This window comes from Benincasa hispida, chromosome 1 (genome assembly GCF_009727055.1).
Source record: "Benincasa hispida cultivar B227 chromosome 1, ASM972705v1, whole genome shotgun sequence".
In the NCBI taxonomy this organism is placed as follows: Eukaryota; Viridiplantae; Streptophyta; class Magnoliopsida; order Cucurbitales; family Cucurbitaceae; genus Benincasa; species Benincasa hispida.
In genome coordinates, this window is record NC_052349.1 from 2,981,891 (window position 1) to 3,008,007 (window position 26,117).

General features: G+C 34.5%; 1 protein-coding gene across 4 annotated transcripts; it reads right to left on the reverse strand.

Moving 5' to 3' along the window:
• Positions 1 to 1,546: 1,546 nt before the first annotated feature.
• On the reverse strand, positions 1,547 to 24,097 carry LOC120067607 (NAD-dependent malic enzyme 62 kDa isoform, mitochondrial). 4 transcript variants are annotated; one of them, XM_039019151.1, is made up of 19 exons: positions 23,798 to 24,097; positions 22,420 to 22,516; positions 21,629 to 21,747; positions 20,751 to 20,918; positions 20,480 to 20,608; positions 19,255 to 19,315; positions 18,327 to 18,430; positions 18,138 to 18,221; positions 15,472 to 15,578; positions 15,096 to 15,207; positions 12,804 to 12,917; positions 11,807 to 11,872; positions 11,216 to 11,288; positions 11,025 to 11,111; positions 10,210 to 10,264; positions 10,045 to 10,116; positions 2,373 to 2,435; positions 2,166 to 2,280; positions 1,547 to 1,833 (listed from the first exon to the last, which is right to left on the reverse strand). In XM_039019151.1, exons 1-19 carry the CDS (start codon positions 23,975 to 23,977, stop codon positions 1,759 to 1,761), a joined length of 1,881 nt encoding a protein of 626 aa, XP_038875079.1. In that variant the 5' UTR covers positions 23,978 to 24,097; the 3' UTR covers positions 1,547 to 1,758. The 4 variants fall into 4 exon arrangements, with proteins under 4 accessions (XP_038875079.1, XP_038875089.1, XP_038875085.1 ...); XM_039019161.1 differs by having other exon boundaries at positions 22,420 to 22,519; positions 23,798 to 23,921; XM_039019157.1 differs by lacking the exon at positions 23,798 to 24,097 and adding an exon at positions 23,395 to 23,780.
• Between the last annotated feature and the right edge of the window lie 2,020 nt (positions 24,098 to 26,117).

The following is a 26,117-nucleotide window of genomic DNA, read 5'->3' on the forward strand; positions in this document are numbered from 1 at the left end:
TCTATAATTTTACGAACTCTTTTTTAATGAATTTATACATTAATTTTTTGGAAAAAGAAAAGAAAGAAAGAAACACACAGTAAATTTGGCAACGTATATTAATTTCACCAAATGATGCATTAAATTTGGATGATTTGTGTGTAATCCATTTATTTTACACAATGTTGATCGATGTCTCAATTTTACGTCAATACCAAAAAATATCGATAATCAATATTTCTAAAAAAGTTATGCAAATGAAATTTCAAGTCAATTATTTAGATTGGTAAATAATTATTCTTGTTTATTATTTATATTATATTTACGTTATTGATATTGTTTATTTTTTATTTTCTATGAATTATTTCTATGATATAATGAAAATGTCAGATCATTCTTCGTGTCAATCTATGAAAATATAAAAATTTCGATTGAAGACATGTTATAAGTTTTTTTTAATGTGTTTTCAACAAGTTGTAGAACATGGGTTATATACAAAATTGATATGTTTTTTAAAATAAAGTATGATATCAGAGCTATATTTTTTAGGTAAGTTTTGACATAATTATTCAATAATTGTATGTAATCGATTAAACTTAATTTTTTGTCTGCTTTGCTTTCATTTAAATTATTTTTTAGATATTTATATTGAATAAGTGATATATTATCAAGTTTTTTTTAGTACAATAGAGTATGGAATTCAAATCACATATTTCTATATATATGTCAATTAAGGAATACTTACTTTAGCATATTATCGAAGTAGTTTTTTTCCCAACAAATTTCAAATGTGCTATACATATATTGAGTTCAAAGTCATATAAGAACCAATTCGAGCATATTTCAACTGGTTAAAGCATACATTTACAACCAAGAAGTCAAATGTTTGAATTCTTCCACCCTCAATGTATATGATTTTTTCCATTGAAATAAAAAAAAATCTCATTCGTTAACACATGTTTACAACCACCTTTTGGGACAATTTGTTTTCTTTTAGAATCTAGATAATCAAAATATCAAATGCCCAAGACTATAAATGTTTTGAAATGCAAATATCTAACGTTTTAGATTACCATATTTATTTTGAATGAATAGTTTATAAGAATACCTAAAAATATTTGGATAACTCTATATATGTGTATATATACATATATATATATGTATATACATATATGTATATATATATTGCACAATAATACCCCTACTAAATTTTAGGCGATTAACATATTGTTTTAGTCTAACTTAAATTTATATAATATCCAGGTAGTTATTATTTTAATATTAGATAAAAAAATTAATTAATAAAATTATAATTTCAACAATTGTACAAGAGAGAACTCGATAAATACAGACATATTCGACAACTATTAGAAAGGTATAACAAAAATAAGCACTTTAAATTTTGATTGAAAAGAAATCAAAATATTACTCAATTTAAATAAAGTATAGTTCATATCTAAGTGCAAATATAAATATAATTAGGGCCATTTGTTAGTGTATGCTGACAAAAGATGCATTATTTTATTTTTAAACTATAAACTTATGTTGGCATATCAAATAGCCATAATTTATGAATACTACCGTATCATATGGAAGATAAATATAAGTGTAGCAACTCCAAAAAAATATTTGGTAAAACATGGATCATGAATTTACAACTTTGATCTTTATGGCTACCGTTGGCATTTGAATTTAGAAGTTCCAAATTCAAAGGCAAATTTGAACGTGCATCAACGTAGATATGAAATAATATTTTTATTCTGTTCTTACAAAGGTAGATCAATCCTGATTGTAAACAAGTGTTGGGTATTCTGGACTCCACATGTTGTTCTTCACAAATTCCCAAATTTCCTCCTGAAAAAAAATGAAAATTGGATTATTCCATGGTGATGTTATCGACTTGCATTATATTATAAAAATCATACAACCAAACTAAATCATTAGACTCCGCCAGCTCAAGCATAACTTAATGGATAAGACGCCTATTATCATTTTATAGGTCAATCGTTCAATTCTCAACCCCTGAAATATTTGATTTTTTCAAGTTCAATGAGATAAGGGGTGGGAGACTTAAACCTTTAACATCTTGATTGAGAGTAAATGTTTTAATTGGTTGAACTAAGTTCAAGTTGGGTTATTGAGCAAGTGTTTTGTAGGAATAGGAAAGTTTCTAAGAAGAAATATACCTTGCTAAATTTTCGGAGTTCTCGGGCATCGACGCCACGGTATCCTTCGGCAAGATCCTCTTCTATGGCTTCCATTATAACAGCTGCTGCAATTTCCTTTGTAATATCACGGATGCTACAAACAAGAAACATGCTCATGAAACTTCTCACCTTCACATCTCAATCAAAGGGAAGTATTTAAGAATCAAATAAAGACGATGACTTTACCTAGAAATTGATGGATAAATAATGCCTTCGTGGACTTGATCTTCAGTCATATATGCAGCCAGGCTACAAATGGAATGAAAAACAATTATTATTTTAGTTAATTTAATGAGAAAGTTCACAGATAATATCTTATAGTTGGTATTCTTCATACATTGTAATATTGTATGATGTATCACGCACATGCTGTAAATTAGAACGTGAGTAGTTCGACAAGATATCGAATTAAACCCAAGTTCACTTCATAAATCCAACTTTCTTCTGGCATTATTTTAGTTGCCCAAAAAAGAAACTCTCAATTGGCTGATATTGCCATTTCAGTTGCTGAGTTTACTTCGTTTACTCAACTCACCACTGCCAGTAACATGACAAATGCCTCATGCACACACACCAAAAAGTGAAAAGGCACTACCATATCCAATCCTATTCTAAAAGGTTCCAAAACAGAAACCATTGAAATTTGTATATCAGATCTTTGGACTCATTCCTAACACATTCCCTAGGCCATTTGGTTCTGCTGCAGTTATCAACTGCGAAACAAAGATATCAATGTCAATATCGATTTTCTAAAGACAAATGAGCTCATGAAAAGTTCTCTTGGACCCCCCAGTTCCCCGAACTCTATCTCACCATGCACAGACGCCATCATGTCTGTGGGATTGGGCGCTGAGATGTTGTACTCATAGGTAGGAAATACCAAGAACATTGATACGTGGTTTGGCATTGTCAATTCCACATATAAGACGAGCAATAGAGAAAATAGGATCAGGAATTTGAAATTAGCTCCTTGTTCTCAACTGAACTAGTTTCCCTCACTTGGATCCTCAATTTCCCTAGGATTTGGAAGATTCTCTACTAAATACACAAATGAAAAACATTCTTGTGGGTGATGAAGGAGTGAAGGCCAACAATGTAATAATTCCAAGGGAATGGTATTAAGATGTGTGCTATGTTCTCTCTCCTGTCTTTTTCATCATGGTATCAGATCATGGAGATGAAACCCTGGCCACCATTGAGAAAAACCCAACAGGAGAATCCCAAACCAATGGCACAGATATAGCCATTGTTATCCAAAACACTATTGACCGATATTTCCAATCTGTCCTTCCCCACCTTCAACATGAAGACTAGCTGACCAGACCCGACCATCCGATCAGATCTGACCAGCCGGTAAATCTTCTTCCGATTTCGTCTGATCCTCCACAGACGCAACCGATCGGAAATCCACCACAGTAAGTCCATTCGACTTCTTCCGCGCTGCACAGGTTGAAGCCGCTTCTGCCGTTCGACGCCTTCCAGGTAACACAGCCGACCGCCGCTGAATTGCAAGGGATGAAGTCGAGCCTGCCGTTCCAGCCGACTCCAGGTAACGCGTCATCAACCATGTTTCCAACCGAACCTGACACTCTTCCTCCCGTGCGGGTCAATCTAGCAGCTTCGACAGGCCGGTTCCAGCCGATTCCTCACGTGGGTGCGAACCGAGATTTCTAGTCGGGTTAGTCGGGAATGAATCCAATCAGTGGCTGTCACTTCATCAATCGGGATCCCATATTTCAGCCGAATGCGAATAGTAGTTTGGGACAGTCATCGCCGATCATTGGTGGATTTGGAGGAGGAGAATCATCGTCTCATCGTCGGGATCAGGGGAGTATAATCCAAGACCAATTTACTCAGTTGCAACTACAGATTAAGCAACAGAATGAGATGTTCCAACAGCAGATAGCCTGTCTCTTATACACATCTAGATGTGTATAAGAGACAGAGTTTACTCAGTTGCAACTACAGATTAAGCAACAGAATGAGATGTTCCAACAGCAGATAGCTGCCATTGGAGAAACACCGAGATCGACATCCAATGTTCAATCTGATCTAAAACAGAATCAACCGATTTACCTTGGAAATTCGGTAATTTCTTTCCCTGCGTTCTCTTCAAATTTATTCTCTGGAGCTATAGGCAACTCTTCTAGCTTTATTGTAGGAGAAAAATTGAATGGTGAAAATTATTTCTCTTGGTCCCAATCCATTAAAATGGCCCGTGAGGGTCATCACAAATTTGGGTATTTGACGGATGAGATACCAAAACCAAGGCCAGGTGACCCCAAGAACGAATTTGGAAGGGGGAGGACTCTTTGCTGAGATTTATTCTAGTAGGAAGTATGGAACCCCAGATTGGAAAACCCCTATTATATGCAGCCACGATTCGAGATATTTGGGAGGCAATCCAAAAACTTTACTCAAGGAGACAGGACGCTTCTCGATTATATACCTTACGTAAGCAAGGTTCATGAGTGTAAGCAAGGGGCAATGGATGTTACAGCATACTTCAATAAACTGTCACTTCTTTGGCAAGAGATGAATTTGTGTCGTGAGATGATTTGGAATTGTCCTTGTGGAGGAGTTTTGTATTATCAATCTGAGGAAACCGACCGTGTATACGATTTTCTTGTCGGACTAAACTCTAAGTTTGATGCAGTAAGAAGTCGTATATTGGGAACCCGTCCAATATCATCCTTAATGGAAGTCTGCTCTGAAGTACGTCTTGAGGAAGACAGATCTAGGGCAATGAATAATACTCTTGTGACTCCAACAGATTCTGCTGCTTTCAAAACTTCAGGCCCTGCCCATGATAAACAGAACAGTAAGCCGCCTCTAGTGTGTGAACATTGCAAGAAACCCTGGCACATGAAAGATCAGTGCTGGAAGTTGCACAGCCGTCCACCGAATGGTAAAAAAATGACAGTCAAGTCGGGCACTGGTAGGTTAATCAGCAACTGGAGACACACAGTCTCAGAATCGGGAAAACAGTCAAAGCACTTCTGGTACAGTAGGAGTAAGTGCAATCGCCCAATTAGGTACTTTTCACTCCTTTGGCTTTGTTAGTATAACTGATAATAAATCATGGATCTTAGATATAGGGGCTACAAACCACTTGACTGGTTCCTCCGACCAGTTTCTCTCTTATGAACTAAGTGCTGGGAATGAGAGGATCAGGATTGCTGATGGGTCTTTTGCCCCGGTTGCTGGAAAAGGATGGTTGTCGCCCTTTGAGGGCTTAGTTCTCCAAGATGTGTTGCATGTGCCAAAAGTATCTTACAACATTTTATCTGTTAGTAAAATTACAAGGGATTTGAAATGTCGTGTTATCTTCTCACCTGATGTTGTTGCTTTTCAGGATCTGAACTCGTGGATGACGATTTGCACTACCCCGCATGATAGGGGGCTCTATTTCCTCATTGAAGAAGCCTCATCTAGGATATGTGATAGGACTAGTTTGCTTTCATCTCATTTTTCTATTTCTGAAACTGACTGTATGTAAGCACTATCGCCTTGGGCATCCTAATTTCCATTATATGAATTATTTGTTTCCTCATCTTTTTCATAATGTTAATATCTCTAAGTTAAATTGTGATGTGTGTGTCCAAGCCAAACAACACCATGTATCATTCAAATCTCAGCCTTATAAGCCTTCTAAACCATTCACCCTTTTCCATAGTGATGTTTGGGATTCGTCACCTGTTACTACCACCACTGGAAAACTATGGTTTGTAACCTTCATTGACGACCAAACTAGGCTAACCTGGGTTTTCCTTCTGACAGACAAATCCGAAGTTACATCGGTCTTTCAACAATTCTGCTATTCTATAAAAACCCAGTTCAATGCCAAAATCGTTATTCTCCGTAATGATAATGGTCGGGAATACTTTAATAATTCCTTGAAGGAGTTCTTAATCTCAAAAGGAATAGTCCATCAGAGTTCCTGTGCGTACACTCCTCAATAAAATGGAGTGGCCGAACGGAAAAACCGTCACCTAATCGAAGTTGCTCAGTCTCTTATGTTGTCAACTTCCCTTCCTTCCTATTTGTGGGGGGATGTTGTTCTGACAGCAGCCCATCTAATAAATCGAATGTCGTCCCAGGCTTTAAAATTCCAAGCCCCCTAGAATACTTCAAAGAGTCCTATCCTAATAACAGACATATTTTTTATGTTCCCCTCTGAGTATTTGGATGTGTTGTGTTTGTCCATACTCATGGTCCTAACCGAACCAAGTTTACTCCTCGTGCTCAAAAATGTGTCTTTGTGAGGTATCCACTTCATCAGCGTGGGTACAAGTGTTATCATTCCTCTTCCAGAAAATACTTTGTCTCAATGGATGTGACATTCTTCGAAGATCATCCATTCTTTCCCAATGGTTCTCTTCAGGGGGAGAATACTAGTGAAGAAACCAATTGGGGTCCGAGTCTATCCGTCTTGCCCGAACCCATCCTTGACATAAGCACCAATGAATCCATTCTACCTACCAAACAACTCCCATGGATCACATACTATAGGAGGAATCTCATAAAGGAAATGGCACCTATTACTTCTCCGGCTCTAGTCCATGAGTCAGAACGGGGATTAGTTCCAGGTATTAATATTCCTATCCCTGTTGACGGTAATAGATGTGATAAAACCGATGCTTGTGTTGAAAATGATGAGAGCAAAGACGAGGTAGACAATGACAGCAAGTATGATTGCACCAGAAACAATGTGACCGAGGCAGGAAATGATGATTGTGAGACACTTGTTCCAGCAGAGAATATTGTTGAACCTAGAAAAGAAATGTCACATATTCCAGCTAAAAACACCGTTGAGAGTGGAAAAGAAATGACAGAGTATGAGACTTATGAGCAGGAAGTTGAGTGCAGTCTAAAGTCCGAGGAGAATAAAGATCGAGATGCATCTCTTGACCTTCCGATTGCCCTGAGGAAAGGTACCAAATCATGTACAAAATATCCACTGCAGAGTTACTTGTCTTATAGCAACTTGTCTCTTGGGTTCAAGGCCCTCACTACGAGCCTAGACACAGTGGTGATACCAAACAGTATACACACTGCAATGGAGATTCCTGAATGAAAGGTCGCAGTCATGGAGGAAATGGGGACGCTTGAGAAAAATCATACATGGGACCAAGTTACTCTTCCAAATAGACACAAAGTAATTGAATGTAAATGGGTGTTCATAGTAAAGTATAGGCCTAATGGCACAGTTGATAGATACAAGGCCAGATTGGTTGTCAGAGGTTTTACTCAGACCTTCGAGGTTGATTATTCCAAGACTTTTTCACTAGTAGCAAAGTTGAATACAGTATGGGTTCTACTTTCAGTTGCAGTTAACAAAGACTGACCTTTTCACCAGTTTGATGTGAAGAATGTCTTTCTCAACGGAGAGTTGGAGGAAGAAGTCTACATGAGTTCTCCCCCAAAATTCAAGAAACAGTTTAACCACCGAGTATGCAGACTAAAGAAGTCCTTGTATGGGTTAAAACAGTCCCCGAGAGCCTGGTTTGACAAATTCACTACTTTTGTAAAGTCACAAGGGTATAGTCAAAGACATTCAGATCACACTCTCTTCACTAAGAGGTCACTATCTGAGAAGATTGTAGTTTTGATTGTATATGTTGATGATATTGTCATTTCAGGTGATGATGCTTCAAAGATTGACCGATTAAAGACGAAGATGGTTGAGGAATTTGCAATCAATGACCTTGGAAAACTAAGGTACTTCCTTGGAATGGAGGGAGCTCGACCAAGAGAATGGGATTTCAGTTTCCCAACGGAAATATACTCTGGACTTGTTTAAGGAGACAGGTATGACAGGCTGCAAACCAGTTAATACCCTTATAGAAGTGAATGCGAAATTAAGTAATATGAGTGGAGGTGTTCCAGTTAATAAAGAGAGATATCAGTGGCTTGTTGGAAAGTTAATATACCTCTCTCATACTAGACCAGACATTTCATATGCAGTGATTATGGCAAGTCAGTTTATGCAGTCTCCGTACAAAGAACATATGAGAGCAGTGGAGCGCATCCTGAGATATCTGAAAACTTCTCCAAGGAGAGCCTTGATGTTCAGAAAAACTGATAGACGATGCATCGAGGCATACACAGATGCAGATTGGGCAGGTTCTATGGTAGATAAAAAGTTGATATCAAGATATTGTACCTTCGTGTGGGGTAACCTTGTCAAATGGAGGAGTAAAAAGCAAGGGGTTGTTGCCCGAAGTAGTCCTGAAGCTGAATACAGGGCCATGAGTCTGGGGATCTGTGAAGAAATTTGGCTTGAAAAAGTTTAAAGAGACCTTGACCAAGGTCACTTCAATCCAATAAAACTTTATTGTGATAACAAAGCCGCAATAAGCATAGCAAATAACCCAGTTCAGCATGACAGAACAAAGCATGTGGAGATTGATCGGCACTTCATCAAGGAAAGGCTTGACAGTAGCAACATTTGTGTCCCCTATGTTTCTTCCAGCCAACAAATTGCAGATGTCTTAACAAAGGGACTACCCAGACAGTTGTTTGACTCTTGTGTGAGCAAGTTGGGTCTTATTGACATCTACGCCCCAACTTGAGGGGAAGTGTTGAAATTAGGGTTTTTACTCTAAGGGCATTTCTGTCTTTTTAATTGGACCCTAGGGTTTCCCTTTTTCTATTTAAGCTGGTAGTCACTGTGTATTCTTTGTATCAGTCTTCTAATAAAAATTCTTTATCCCGTGGTTTTTTGCTCCCTGATTAGGGTTTTCCATGTAAACCTTGTGTGTGCTATTTTCTTTCTCTACTCTGTCTTTTTCATCAGGATGGATTTAATCTTGCAGTTGCAATTAACCTTGGAAAAGCACAATGTGCTAATTGCATCCTCCAAATTTTAATATCTCCACTATTCTCTATAACTGGTAACTAAATGCTTACATTTAGCCTTGAAGGTTAATGGACGTCATGAGCTGTTATAGTTGCATTGTAATTAGCACGGCACTGGAGTAGGCATTTAATTACCAGTTATAGAAAATAGTGGAGATATTAAAATTTGGAAGATGAAATTAGTACGGCATTGTGCTTTTATCAGGTTTTATGCAATTACAAGAATAAATCCATTTTAAGTGGTTGGAGCAAGTAAGACATTACATCCGCCAAATCTCTACCTTCACATGTTGAACTCAAAGGAAGAAAATTGTTGGAGTGGAGCTGAAAGTGGAGGCTGATATTCTTTCAAATATAAGGGAGGTAATTGAGAAATACTCTAAGTTTTGATGGTGATAGAAGGTTATTAATCCTTCGAACATTAAGAAGAGTTTTGGTATCAAAGGTATACGAGAAAACTGAACTTTCATTTGAACGCTCATCCTAGAGAGTTAAGATATTGATGCACTTTGTGTATAAAAAATTGAAAAGATGTTAATCGTTTGTTTTCAAAAAAATCATTTCCCCCATGGACTTTAGCAGAAATAATCTATTGGAAGTATCCCTATGCGTTGGAAGATATTCCTACTCAATTTGGTTTGTGGTCATTCGTCTTTTGTACAAGGCTGAAAATTCTTTCTTCTATTTTAAAAGAATCGTAATTATTCTCCCTCAAATTTATGCACTCAAGCATGTTATTTTAACTCCGTTCTTAGACTAAGTTGGGAGCATTTCCATGTGGATCACGCTAACCAGTGAAAAATTTCTTTTAATCCAGAAGACAATTCCTTTTCCAGTCAACGAGTCCTTTCTGGCTACTGCGCCTGCAGCAGAACGTGACACTGCTATTTTGCAAAATGACTGAATTTCATCCTTCTAAAAATTTCAAGGATTGTTCCTCTGAAATTTGCATCAACAAAATTTGATCTACAAAAGCTTGAAAGTACGGAAGGCTTACCACTCAGCAGCAGCCTGCAACATGCCATCAGATACGATAGGAGAACCAGATAGAAGTGTACCGAGCCCAATACTACACAAAAATGCAACCACGCATATTATAAACCCCAAATATCATAAAATATTCTTTTTATCAGCATTACAGTGTGCAACTTGGCAAACTAACCCTGGGAAAAGATACATGTTGTTTCCTTGGTTGCAGTGGCCAATATGACCGTTCCCTGGAGAATATTGTAATAATATTAGAGCATTTTCTAAAAGACTGTAGAAAGAAGAACATTTCTAAGATATTTGCACTCATAGAAATTGAATAAAGTAAAGGTTGTCTCTAGCATGAAACTAAGAAACTAGTTTCATGATCCACGAACAAAATGGCAAGTCATGAAAGGACTACTTACCAAGTTATAGTTACTACAAACATTATTATTGTTATTATAATGAAGATAATGTAACGCACTAAAGTTTCTATCATTGATTTGTTTTTGCTTGTTAAGAAAGAAATTGCACCGAGAAGAAACATTTTTTGCAAAATAATTTCTCAAATTATGGATGCATAACGAAAGAAAGGAGGTCTGCCCAAATTTAGTTGAAAGAAAAACATATTCCCATTCCCATTAAACACTCAAAGCTATGTCGTTAAATACAAGTCCAAATAATCTGCAAATTTTACTTGGGATTTTTAAAACGGATGTTATCTGAAACAGGATGTTCAAGCTAAGTAGACGTTTAAAAGTGCCACCCAATCTCGCTAGTTTCAAGAACATAATTTCACGCTGAATGCATCTAAAAATTTCCTGTATTCTTGCTGGCTGCTAGTAAACTTTTACTTGTTTTTCCAATACCTTTCAAAGAAAAGATCCGAGAATTATATTCTTGATCTTAATTTTCATTTTTAGAAACATACCTCTTCCTTGTTTTAAGATCTTAAAACAGAAGTGAAGCATTAAAATTTAAAGCATATGACACATTTATTTCACATACCAAAATCAACATCCTTGAATGGGCTTCCACTTGCAAATATGATGTTTTCACCCAAGATTGAGAATGCTTCTTCAGGAGTGCACTCGGCTACATGAGATAGATATACAAACTGTAAGAATTACCAACCAGCTCAGGGGCGAGATTTGTGACCTATGTACAGGTAGAGAAATTCATAAATTGTACAACTGTACCATTTGTTGTAGGATTAGACATTGCAAAAATAGCTGGTCTTGTGGCTGTTGATCCTTTAAGAGCTTCTAATACCTAAACACGTGTACAAGAAGAGTAAATTGCACAATTTTCACATTTGGGTGATTGGTAGCATTTATTTCTTAAATCCTAAACTATGCACAAGCTAACTAATTCAGTTACATTTTCATTCATTTAGAACTATCCTAGTTTAGATCCTTTTTATAAAGTTATTTTTCTCACCGACTTTTGTTTCTGTTTTCAGCCGTAGTTTTTCTTTTAATCCCATCATAGAGGCTCCCACAGAATATGACCCATTTTTGCATGGAGAAAAATGCAAATAGAAATGGAAATCATCCAATTCTCTTTCCCCCCTCCTTCTCCATCCATTGCAGTTAGTAAGATATAGTGTTTGAATTAATAGATATCTAACATACAATTATAAGGCACAAATAACTGAAAGAACAGTCAGTTTATCTCCCGGGGAAAAAAAACAAAAACAAAAACAAAAGAACAAAACAAAACAAAAACTAAGAAGACAAGTGAATAGTGATCACAAATAATTTTGAATAAAAAAAAATCATGCTTAATACCTCCTTCGTGAACAACCCACCAACGGCAGACAATCCCAAAAGCACATCAGGTTTCACTTGTTGCACCTAATATAACATTTCCAAGAAAATGGGAGAAAATCAAAATGTTTCATATGGGGCCGATAGAATTAAAATACGACATATTTTTCAAAAATAAAATAATAATAACAATTATTAAAATACGACATTTAAAAAAATTAAAAGGAAAAATCCATTTTTGGTCCTTAGGTATTAGTTTCCAATTATTATACTTTTAGTCCTTTTGAATTTTGTTTCAATTTGGTCCCTAGGTTTCAAGATTTATACTTTTAAGCTCGATTTTTCACTGAAAAATTCACTTTCAATTTTAGCATTAATGTTTATTAATTAATCAAAAATAATAAATAATTTTTAAGTGAAACAAGCAGAAGAACCATCAAATAGATACAATGAATCCCAAAAATAAAAGAAGACAATCCTAAACCTAAGGACCAAATGTGTAACATTTTGAAACCTAGGGACCAAATAGAAACTAAATCCTAAATCTAGGAGCGAAAATGTATTTTTCCCAAAATAGAATAATCACACCTAAAAAAACTAACACAAGAAAGATCTATAATTTCCACGCACTTGAGTTCAATGTGTTAAAAAATACATGTATATATATTCACTAAGCAAACGCACCCTAATTTTCAACCAAGAGGATTGAACCCAAAGCATTGGAGGTTAACTTCAAACATCCTAACCTCTTACAAGCTAGCACCCTACGAGGTCACTCATAGAACAGTTCATTAGTATTAAATTGACAAGTACACATCCTAACAATGAAATTATGTTGCCTCACAAGATTGAAGTATTTTCCTATAACAATTATTAAGTTATCCACTCAAATCCCACCTTTTTCAACAACTTTCAATTTCTAAATGCCAAACGTCAAAATAAAAGGAGTACTAAGACAATTATTTTATGCAAAAGTAGCTATCAGCCTATAAATGAGTAGATTGGGGAATTTACAAACCACTTCCACTAGACTTGCACCTTCCCTCAATCCTTGACGATGAATTTCTTTGACCTTCCTTGCAAACGGACTTGCATCTTGATCAAGATTTTCTCGTTCCTCTGTGATCAAACCCTAACAACGACCAAAAAAAGACAATTAACAAATGTATGAAAAGTTTGATCCCACATCACCCATGTACCCTCTGAAGGATAGCAACATGATAAAACAACATCCTACAGTAAATGGACGTAACCTTAGACAATGAAGGTTATTGCAAATGTAAGCAAAAAATATTCATGCATGGGAAAATGTTGGCTGAACTCAGTAACATGATACGCTCATAACTTGGATATATGTTGATCAATAAAATAATATAAAATAAACTTAAAATAAGGAAAAACTACCAAATAGAGGTAAACAACTTCTCATTGATGTAATGAAAAGAAATAAAAGTTTAGGAGATACAAACTCTCAAAAGGAGAGAAATAGAAAAGATACAAACAACAAATCCAGCCAAATAGGGATAAACCTTCAAACAACTTCGACGACAAGCCTCCTTCAACTACTGAAAACAAGGCTACTACAAAACTACTAAACAACCAACAGAAGACCAATAAAGAGCAAACTGAAAACTCTTCAACGAAGCACGAATTAAAATTTTGATAAAAGAAGTTTTTGATGAACCAACACCAAGAAACTTTCTCCAAAAGCTTTAAACCCTTCCAACAGGATAACGAAACATAGCCCAACAAGAAAAAATAAACTTAAAATTTCCAAAAACTACATTTTTAGTCTCTAAGTTTTGAAGAATAGGTGTGTTTGGTCCAACTTACCTTTTTACTCCCCAAGTTTTTTAGAATATCAATATTTGGTCCCTAAGTTTTCAAAATATACCTTTTTAGTCCCGAGCTTTTAAGAATAGTTTTAAAAGGTCCTAGTTTTTTATCTTAAATAATTATATGCCATTTTAAATTAGAAAAATAAGTTTAAAAATAATAATTAAAAAAATTATTATAGAAACCTTCTAAACCTGTTTTTAAAAGCTTAGGGACTAAAAAGGGTACATTTTGACAACTTAACGACCAAATATAAATATTCTTAAAAAGTCGATGACTAAAAAGATATATTTTGAAATCTCAGGCACCAAATGTACATATTTTTCAAAACTCGGAGGCAAAAAACATAATTTTCCCTTTAAATAATGGACACATGGAAGTGGGAGGAAAAGTCTTAAGGTACATTGTTAGGTACTTAAGCACCTTGGAGAACCACACCCCAAAAGCTAGCTATTGGGGTGGGAGAGCCAAGCCACTTAAGTACCACATGGTAATCTCATTCTAACCAATGTGGAACAAAGGCATCCCATACTACCTTGGTTTCTAACAATACCTCATCCCCGGAAAGCCGACGTCCGAGGCCTACTCCGACGGTACTTCACTCGGGCACCCCGGTCAGAACCCTCCTCGATTCCACTCTGGAACATCAATAATTATCTCTGATATCATTGTTAGGTACTTAACCACCTTGGAAAACCACACCCCAGAAGCTAGCTATTGGGGTGGGAGAGTTAAGCCACTTAAGTACTAAATTGATCATTCCATTCTAACCAATGTGGGACAAAGGCATCCCATGCTACCTTGGTTCCCAACACACATAAAGAAAATCTTTTAAATGTGAAAGGAGATTTTCTATCAGCTAGTTAGATACCTGAGATTCAACATCATATTTTACTTAATGAAAAATTCTCTTATAAGAAAAGTCTTCTTGGCTTTTTACATGTATAATATAATAAAGCCAAGTCTTCGATTCCACGGGCATTCTGAGAGTAAAATGACCCATTTGCCTAATTGGGCGCGTTAATATATTACAAAGAGATGTGAACAAAGTAACAAACAATTTACTTTTCATCTTTACCGAACACTTGCTGACCATAAAATCTCACCTTCCAAAACTGGGAAGTACTGCCTGCCCTTGCATCATGAGATATTTATTGTGCCAAATAGTTAGGTCCAAAAGTTTTTGAACTCAGGCCAAAGGCTTTTTCCTAATGAGCATTCTTGGTTTATATGAACATGTATAATTTGTTTTTGTTAAAAATGTTGAAGAAAAAATGTATACAGGGCCATTAAGAACTTGCAATTTAAAGAAAACTTTTCATTTTCCATTCTCCCAAGAAAATCATAAAGTGGCATGGTTTTAAGTATGAAAGACATAACATAATAGTCTTGCAATATATTTACCGTTAGCTCTTAAATGTAAAAATTTTAACTCAAGAATTTTAAATACAAAGAATGACTATCGGTTGATCACCTGAGCATCTACCACCCAAAATTGGCTACGAGCAGCCTCGAATGCTGATTCATTGTTTCCCAACATCCTCGCCATGGTTTTCCTTGCCGCATTTAAAACCCCAATTCCTGCACTGCATCATTATAAAAAATAATAAGCCAAAACTTAAGTTTAACACGTACTAAAAAATATGGAAGTAATAGTGTCCATTGTTAATAAATGGAACAATTGACAGAAATTGAGTTAGAGCAGAATAGCAAGATTACATGGTTGGAAGTTTTGTATGTTTCACTAAAAGAGCCAAGGCTTGGGGAACTATGAACGCTATCATCGCAAAATTCTAAATTTTATCCTTCTATCATATAATGTTAGATAACACCAATAGGAATGCAACTACCTTCCAGCACCAGCAACAACAATCTTTTGCTTTGGAAAGTCAATCATCGGTCTTCCTTGTGCTCTCACAGCCCCTAAAAGTCCAGCAATAGCAACTCCTGCCGTTCCCTAGAGAGAGTTTGACATTGGACTGTTAGTGATGGATGATCATGGTCCATGTCTCCATGATGTTGGCCATTAAAACATAGCTTTTAGAATTAAAATGTCCCTGTAATTTTCTTTAGAGAAGAAACATTTCGTTGATAAAATGAAATGGGGGAGACCACAAGCACCTATAGGTTGTTAAGGAGTTTGTTATTGGTGTATGATTTGGCTTATTTATTATAGGCACGACTTGAACAACATGTTTATGTAACATGTTTCATGTCGTGCTAATTCTTTCTTGAGATTAGTTCCTTAGATGTTGATATGTGTAATGCATATTGGCTGGTGTCTTTTCTTGTCCTCTACGACATGTCCTACAACACGTCGTGACATTATTTGTGACATGGTTACGTGACAGAAAGAAAAATCTGCAAAATATTTTTTTCTTATCTGTCGGCAGGATTTTCCAGAATTCGTGGTCTGCTGTATTTTCCCTTGCAGAGTTCATTTATTTTTTCCTTGAATACATTCTCAACCCTACCCAAATATAAATAATGATTTTGTTCAATTTTAGGGTTGGCCATTTTGAAAAATATTCAAGTCACTGCCTTGTGTTTGTGCCGAAAAACACAAGTGTGTCAATATATGAGATTGTGAAATTTTGCCATTGTTGATCTAGAGTGCCTCTAGATCCTTTTGATTCGTTCAAAATGAGTTCTGTTTTTGTGGTTGGTTGAACTTTGATTCAGAATCTTTGTTGAACTTGAAGTTGTGTCATTTTTCATTGTTGAAGCGTGCTTCATGAGAAGATTGGTTGGTCTAGGGGGAGCCTAAGATATCATCTCTTAAGAAGAGATTCTCTAACTTAGGAGGAGCCTAAGTTCATAACGTGAAGAGATATTCACAAGAATGTGGAAAGATACTAGTAAAGGAGGAGTCTCACACTTAGGGGGAGCCTAAGTGATCATTCACTAATATTTTTATACTTAGGGGAGCCTAAGTACATTGAAGTTGAAGAAATCTCACACTTAGGGGAAGCCTAAGTTTCATTGAGAGGGAGTCTCACACTTGAGGGGCCTAATTGATTGTTCTCTAAGTTGGACTATTTGAATGTCACTGTCATTGTCGTTTAGTTACAGATATGTACATCGTTGTAATTGCTTGACTTTATATTAGTGAATATATCTTTCCACGGGCACACTATCCCCCAGACACAGGTGGCATTGCACCGAACTGGGTTGCCAAACTCTGTGTTCTGTTCTGGTTTTAGTTTTCTGCGTTTATTTATGATGTTCCTAGAAATATTGTAACATCCTGTGTGACAAGCTTGGTCGAGTGTTAGATAACCTAAACTTTCAAAGGTGATTACGTAAGAGATTTCCAATTGGAAACTAAATAAGAAAGATTAAAATTCATAAAAGGGTGCCTAGTCTTACACCAATAAAACCAGTAGACAAGACCAATTCTATGAAACTATCAAAACAAGAAGACGAATCTTTAAATAGACATTTATTATGCTCACCTCATAGAGTCCAAAAAAAAGCATGCAAAATGGCCATCCAAACAATCTTGTTATTACCATGAAACGAATTGCCCACAAAAAGAGAAGCCAAGATATCAAAAATATTATCAGAGCAAGCTAAGGACCAATCAAAAGCATCCAAGATAATATGCCGAAATCGAGAGGCAAAAGGGTAGTAAAGAAGTGAGCAGGGAACTCAAAGTGACATTGACACATAACACGCCAAGATGGAGAGATGGATATATAAGGCATATGATGTTGAAGACAATCAATAGTATTGACCGCACCCAAGATAAGTTCCCGTAAGAAAATTTTTATTTTTTTAGGGTAATGATCCTTCCAAATAGTAGAATATAGAACCTTTGCAGGAGGAACTGCAATGTTAATCAAATCATCCATAAGTGATTTAACAGAAAAAGATGAAGAATGGTCGATAGTCCATATCCAAGAATCCGGTGAAACATGAAATCTGACCGAGAGCAATATCTGAGATAAGGAAGCCAACTCTAAAGTCTCAAGATCATTAAGATTCCCACGAAAATGTAAATCCCAAGCCTCTGAATCCGCAATCCAAATACAGCCACCTTAATATCATGGAAACGAGGGAAAACCACTGGGAGGGCACCACAATTAAACCAAGGGTCCTTCCATAAAAAATTGAGGAACCCACAACATTGCACACAAGATTCAACAAGAGTAATGATTTGACAAATAAACAATATGGGGAAAATGCCACTGTAATTTTCCCTACCTACCTTTAGAATCAAAACGAAGATATATTTATATATGTATCAACACCATCGTCATCGTCGTATAAACCAGAAAGTGTGTTTAGCAGCCACCATAACTTTTCTTATAAAAAATGCACACATGGAAAACATAATAATCTAAATAGCCAAGTCAAGAAAGAAAATAAGTGATAAAAGTTTAAGAAGAAAATTGCCAAATAAATCTAGATGAGTTGACATATCAGTATAGTACAAGAAATCAATGTAAACATGGCAAACTATTGGGAAAAAGGAAAGAAATCAAGTAGAAGAAGAAAGGAGATAATGGTTAACCTGAACGTCATCATTAAACATTCTGTAGGTATTTCTGTATCGTTGCAATAACTTGAATGCCCATTTGCTTTGAAAATCTTCAAACTGTTTAATAGTTGAGTATTTATTGCATAGTTTAAAAATGTAATATAAAATAAGAAAATAAAAAAATAAAAAATCCTTATTTGACCAGGGTAGCAGTTTAATTACTTGAACAATAACATGTGGCCAGCGAGTAAACACAGCCTCCATGAATTCATCGATAATGGCCAAATATTCATCACCATCCAATCGGTGTTGTTGCAATCCTAAATCTACCAAAAACAGATTAATTCAAAATGCCATACCAATAAAAGTAAAAGTTTCACAAAAGCATCATCCCAGTGTCGCTTTGGGTATTTTAAAGATGTTAAGTAGTCATGGAAAGTTGAAAACTAAACCTAGCTAGAGAAAATCGAGCAACTTTTTGGATGTTTTGAAGATGTTGATCCATCATGAAAACAATATAAAAGTTTTACACATTATACGATGGAAATAGTTGTAGCCAAACTCATTTTGAAGAATAACGTCCTTTTTTCTTAAAGGCAAATCGTCTTATTACAGTATTATCGAGTAAATTTTGTATGATTTTTTTTTTTTTTTTTGAATTGGATAACAACTTTCGTTGAGAAAAAAATGAAAGAATATATGGGCAAACAAAAAAACCAGCCCACAAGAAAGAGAAATCTCACTACAAGAAGGGACTCCAACTAAACAAGATCATATCAATCTAATAATTACAAAAAAAAACCTTCGAAATCGAAGGCCAGTGAGACACATGAAAGTGAATTTTGTATGATGATTAAGACGTGGAACATGAGGCAAGGACAACAATTTCCCTGCAGCATTTTGTGCATATTTCTAATCTCAATTCAAACATGAGGCAAGGACAGGTATGACCCTTAACCAAGTAAAAAAGAGATTATACACATACTATAAATGATTGGCCATCAAATTGAAGATTTAGCTTTTATTGTTACTATTAAAAAATAAATTAAATAATAAATAAATAAATCAAACCTCCATTAAGACAATATTTATATATAGAGAGAGAGAGAGAATTTAGTCATTATCCACCTAATAGTGTGCGAGTACTTACATAAGGGATCCTTCAGAAGCTTTTCATTGTTGGTTCCAACATCAATCATGACTGGAAGTACCTATTGTGATTTGCAAGAAGAGATTGCTTGTTAAGTTATAAAGAAAAGAAAACACAGAAGAGACATCCATCTAAAGAGAACTCAAAAATTGAATTTTAATAACCCAACATGAAACTGGAAAAAGATTAATAATAACCTAAACTGAAAATAATCTCAAGAAAGCCTGTTACTCCATTAGTTAGAAGTGGAAATTTGTCTGTAAGCGACTAAGTTTCTCGACAAATTTCCACATCAAACTAACTGGCTTTCTTGAGATTATTTTCAGTCTGGGTTATTGTTATTCTCTTTCCATTTTCAGTTTGGGTTACTCAACTTCAAGTCTTAAGCAGTCGCTCACATTGTGGGACAAATTTGTCCCACAATTAAGAAAGTATTCATGATTCAAATAAGCATTACCCATTTAAGAAAGTATTCACGAACCAAAACGATAAAACAACTTGAAAAAAATGAAAGAATACACAGACATACCGAGAGAGAAAGAAAGAGAGGAGTAAAAAAGAACCAACACTAACTATAGAAAGGACTCCAACATAACAAAAGAAATCAAACACATAATGTTAGAGTGTTGCTATAAATAATAAATTCATCTATAACCCATTAGCTTAAACTTTTGGATCAATCGGTTATTTAGCATGGTATCAAAGCAAGAGGTCTTAAGTTCAAACATCACCAATTAATATTGAATTGAAATAGTTGACTTGAACCTTTAACAAATTTTCTAGTTAGGGAAAGTGTTAGAGTGTTGATACAAATATTAAATTCATTCCTAACCCATTAGCTTCAGCTTTTGGTTCAATTAGTTATTTAACACATGAAGACCTCAAAAGGAGAGGAAAATTCTTTTTAGTGTTTGGACTATGGTAATCATAAATGTAAATCTTTGATGTGAAATTATGATGATTCCATCTCAAAGGGGGGATCCTTCAGGCACGCATGAAAGATAAATATAGATAGAGCAAGAGAGAGTGAAATAGCATCCAAGTGGATGTGCCATATCAATTACAAATAAATTCTTCCAATCTTGAAAGGCCTTGTTTAAATCATTTTTTGAACATGAATAAAAGTTTTTGAACCAATAAACTCCAAAACATAACCAGCTACTCGGTAATCATGCCAAGGAACTAAACACATAAGATATCAATAGAAGCGAGACAAAGAACCTACCCTCTGAGGATTTATCCCGGCAGCAGCAACATATAAATCCAACTTCCCAATGGCAATCCCAATCCCTTGAACTCCAAGATCTCCAAGACCTAATATTCTACTTCCATCGGTAACAACAATCATATCAACCTGCAAAAAAAGTTACTGGGTTTTCGATTTACTTTATATAAAGAGTTCCAATTCCAAAAAGTCTAAACTATTTGGCTTCTGAATAATTTGAATTGGTTCAATGAATTGTCTGTTATGAGCATCGAAGATATTTGAAGAAAACCTGATCAGCAGGCCAATTATAAACCATAGACATCATTTCTCCACGATCTTCTGCACTGAAATACATTCCCCTTGGCCTTCTAAACAAGCCACCATAGTTTTGGCAAACAAGACCTACAGTCGGTGTATATACTATAGGTGCATACTCCTCGATGTGAGCAATCAAAACCTATCAAAGTCACATTTAATTAGACGACTTATGATATGACAAATAAATCATAAGACAATAACTGCATTCAATAAAAAATATGACAGTGCAAAAATACTTTATTACAGTACGAGTATGAATACGCACACTGAGAAAATAAACCATGTGAAAATTTGTTATTTTTCATGTTTTTGAGAATATCTTGAATGTGATGTGTTGAAGTGTTAGATGTAATTAAATTTATTGTAACCCATCAACCCAAACTTTTGGTTGATTGGTGATTTAACAAGTCGAATGACCAACTTTAAAATTGAAGAATTTCTACTAAAGTGTGAAGCTGCATTTTGTCACCAGTAGAAGAATGGGAGATATCATTGAACACATTTGGTAGACAATGTTAACAATGTTTTAAAATTTTGTGGCATATTTAATTATTACTTAAAAAACACACCTTAGAAGAGATCTCTTACTAAATCAAACATTAGAGAACAATTTTTTTTAACCTAATGAAATTTATTTATTCCATTAGAAGAAATGTCCTTCCCCTTTAGTGATCGCAGACTACTTAGCCTAACTTGATCGATGTTAACAGTAATTTGTAAGCAAAAACAAAACTGGATAATAAGATTGTATAGATTTATAAAGCAAAGACTAGCTAGTTTAGATCATGAATTCATTGAGAACAAGTCAATAAAACTGTCTTCACTTATAGATGAGTGACCTTAACTCACTTTATAGTACATTGTTTCATTTCTATCGTGCAATCTATTCAGAATTCGCCATTTGGCCAAAGCATTTGGATCTGAAGGCCCATCTCTTGCTTGCACTTCAAGCCTCTTCAGGTCAACCACTGTAAATTATCTAAAGTTATGACATGTAGATTGAACCTACATACATTTTGTTTCTGAATTTTAAAAGAAGTAACAACCAGAACTACAAGAAAACTGTTGTCGATCTTACAAGTTCAAATACAAGATCAAAATAAAATAACAAGATGGAAAGTTGAAGTTGCATATTATCTAGAATATAAATTTACAAGTTTAAACATCAAGGAATTTAATGAAACGTAAATTGAGATACAGCCTATATACTCGAGAAGAACTACAGTAAACAACTGAAGGAATGTTGCTCCAATATAAATGGAAGGAATTCAGAGCTGCTATATTGAATGTGCACCAATGATGCCAAGGATAATCTTTTTCGATGATGAAGAAAGATTTTGCTAACAATCATTTCAAATTTATGAAGTATTTAACAAGTAAAAGCATAAAATTAACCAAAATCAAAATAGACAACACTGGACAAAGAGCACCGTTTTCATTGTTGTCATGCCAGCACTCTCTTAAGACATGTACACGATGTTTAAACCATGTATAAACTAACAGGCACTGATGTACACAAAGTTGTTTCCAAAACTCCAAGATAAAAATAATAAGAAGAAGAAGATTTCAAAGGTAATGCTAAGTAGATGGTCTTTAATTCTCAGTGGCTCCATGGAAAATAAAAAATCTTAAGAACTTACTAAATCGTTCAATTTGCTGCTCCGAAGACATTACATTTGGTGGAAGAAGTCCTCGAAGATCAAGCCGGTCACGTTCTGTCATCGAAAAGGCAGTCCCCTACTATGATGATAACAAAGAATGGGTCCATAAATGGCACTTATACCAAAGCTAAATAAGAATCTAAACACCGATAAAACTAGCTCCAAATTATATTACATGCAATTTTCCAATTCCCATAATAATAGTTTTGAAAAGGAAAAAGTATTCTTCAAAGTAAATTATTTCCCTTCTTTCGATGCAATGAAGAAGTCGTGAAACATAATAGTAATAGAAGTTGGCTTTTGACAAGAATTGATCTAGAATTTGGCGATAGCATTTGTGAACAAAAACTGTCATATCATATCAATGCATATAAAATGACAAGTTGGATTCTTTCCAGATGAGAAAGTTGTTGGGGAAAAAAGAGGGATAGTTTCTCATGAAAGAAATAAAAGTTGGCTTTTGACAAGAATTGATCTAGTATTTGGCAATGGCATTCTTCCCAATTTCATAACCATGAAAGTGAACAAAAATTGTGTCATATCAATACGTACAAAATAATGAATTGGATTCTTTCCATATGATAAGTTGTTGGGGAAAAACAGAGGGGAAGTTTCTTATGATATTATTTTCAAATGTAAGTACACAGTTTAACATTAGAAAAAATGGTATCGAAGACATTCCCTTGTGGCATCTCTCTCTTTTTTCCTCATAAAAGCTCGAAAATAGTGTCAATTAAAGCAAAAAAAAAAAATGCAGAGCATTAACCGATAATTTAAAACTAATAAACAAAATCAGTGCCGAACATGCAGTACCATTTAATTTCAGCTAATAATTGAGCTAAACTTGATAACCAATTCATGCTTTCACACACCATATAATTAGCTAGGATTTTATAAACACTGATCTAATAACCTTGGATCGCGCAAACCAGTATAGTAGTCAGTACAACTTACGAAAGGAAGCTCTGCTCTGTATAATTAATTCTTCACAAAATTACCCCAACTCGATCCAGTATCCGACGGTATCATTTGGGTGCTCAAGAACCAGAATCGTTATCAATAATCATGTAGTGAGTTAGAGAATTATCAATGAATTTGAGTAGTTTATTATCAGAGCAAGTGTTTTCACTACTCAATTACAACAAATAATTGATCATCCCTCTAATCTTAATTTCGAATACAGATTATCATCTTTGCAGATCACCGAAGTACGCACAGGCTCCATCAAATAACTAATAACTCCGGTCATGCCAAGTACCGCATCTCACAAAGAGTGGATTAGAACGAAAATACAGAACAATAGTAGCAAATCAGATAAGAAATGAGAGCGAAATCGAACGAGTAGCGAAAGGCTTACTTTGTTAAACCATGGATCGTGAAGAATATCGAGGCTACGTTTATGAACAATGGTGGGACGATGTCCCTCGCTTGTGGTGAAGGATCTCGCCTGAGCTAAGGCTGGAATACTGTTGGTCATCTGATAGTGAAGCTTGAGGCGCTTCATGAGCGAAGCAGAGAGAGAATTCCACTTCGTCATTTAGCTGATTTCAATGGCTTCTCCACGAAAACTGGAAAGTTTTTCAGACGCAGAGCAGCTTCTCGGAGTGAGATTGGGCGAGACTGAGAGCGAATGAGATGGAGGGGAAAGTTGTAATATGGACATTTAATAAATTTGACGTAGAAATAATGGAAAATGGAATAGTCAATTTTGGAAGAAACGAAAAATCATGTAAAATTACCTTTCTAGCCTCGATATCTGAAGATTCCGTGTGTATGGTACTAAGTTTTTAAAAAATATATTATTTTAAATCACAAAATTATTTAAAATATTTATAAATAATAATAAAATATTATCGTCTATCTACGATAGACCGTGATAGTCTATCACATATAGATAAGAAAAATTTATTGTATTTATAAATATTTTTTTTTATTTTTTATATTTGAAAACATTCTTTTTTGTACCATTTTAGTTCATGTAATTTTTAAAATATGTTTAAAAGGTGGGTAAAGTAACTTTTAGGAAAAATATCAAATTATACCTTGAATTTGGGATGTATCGGATTAAAATCTAAACTAATAATTGTATAGTTTAAACATTGAACTTTAAGGTTCCATTAATTTAAACATTAAACTAATAGTTGTATCAATTCAAACTCTGAACTTTCATAAATATATTTATTTAAACACTAAACTTTCTCAAGTGAATGGATTTAAAAATAAAAAAAAAAAAAAACTGAATTTGTGTATGCAAATTTTATTTTTTATTTGGTCCATGTGTTTTATATTGTTACATTTTTACCATTGAGTTTTTATTTGATTCACATGTTTATAGAGTGTACACTTTTGATCTTAAAGTAAAAAATGCTCACTTTTGGTCATTAGTGTTAATGTTCAAAAACAATGCAAGTTTTGAAAACTTACAAATATATAGGCCTCCTTTGACTTTTGGTAACCATCCCCTCTTTTTATTTTTTGGTTTTGTAAAATTAAGTCTATTTCCTCCTCATTTCTTATAATGATTTCCATATTTCTTAAGTACGGTGGTTGAATTCTTAGCCAATTTTTAAAAACAAAAACAAGTTTTTAAAATCTATTTTTTTTAATTTTCAAAATTTGGCTTGATTTTTAAATCACTAGTAAAAATATATAAATATATTATAAAAAATAACAAATTAAGAAATTTGGAGGTAGAAGTAACGTCTATAAATTTAATTTTTAAAAATCAAATGGTTAACCTTGTAGTTTTTAAATTTTAGTTTTATTTTTTGAAATTGAATGAGGGTTTGTATATTTATTAGGAATGTGACAACCATAATAATAAAAAGAAAATGGAAGAAATCAAGTATAAATTTTAAATATAGTAAACTAACAATGAAATCGTTGTCAAATGAGACTTGAATGATTATTCAATAGGGTGATTGGTAATTTTGTACCAAGTATCTCATAGTCTCATTGAGACAAATTATATGTATTATTTTGGTTTTCAAAATTGTAGTTTTGTATTTAGTCCTTGGAGTTGGCCCAAGAAGGAAAAAAGTCCCTGCATGTTAAAAATTAATGGTTCAAAAAACTAAAAACTGTTGTGAAATTAAGGAGTACAATAGAAACACGGTTATGGAGAAAATAAAATATGATAATATTAAATATATAAATTATAATATAAAATAAAATAACTAAAATTATAAAATTAGATAATATGTAAATTAGTGGAATTTCGAAGTGAAATTCTCACCAATGTAGGTTTAATTTTAAGATTCACTAAATGCCACTATTTATAGACAAGTAGCAATTAGGATGTAACTTAAATGGACACCATGCATGAATAATTACGAGGCACGTGGACAACATAAAGGATGATATGTAGCTTTGGGACACTAAGCAATGGGCATCTATTTATTATTATAATATTCATAATACTCCCCCTTAGAAGCCCATATATATATATAGAATACAGCTCGTTAAAACCTTACTAGGGAAAAACCAATGGAAAAAAACCATAGTGAAGGAAAAATAGTACATATTTCATATAATACATACTCCTAAAAGATTACAATATATTTACTCCCCCTCACGAAAACATCACTTAAGATCTCTGTGTCACCGCATTCCAATGTTGTGCACCAATTTTTCATAAGTCGCAGTTAGTAATGCCTTTTTAAATAAGTCTATCAGAT

What these genes read in the sequence shown, in the direction of transcription:
- LOC120067607 (XM_039019151.1), bottom strand. Translation starts at nt 23,977, where the DNA reads ATGACGAAGTGGAATTCTCTCTCTGCTTCGCTCATGAAGCGCCTCAAG. An exon ending in ATAATTGGCCTGCTGATCAG is followed by an intron (nt 20,609 to 20,750) that starts GTTTTCTTCAAA and finishes CTTTTTTTGCAG; the next exon opens with GTTGATATGATTGTTGTTAC. An exon ending in CCGGGATAAATCCTCAGAGG is followed by an intron (nt 19,316 to 20,479) that starts GTAGGTTCTTTG and finishes AAATCACAATAG; the next exon opens with GTACTTCCAGTCATGATTGA.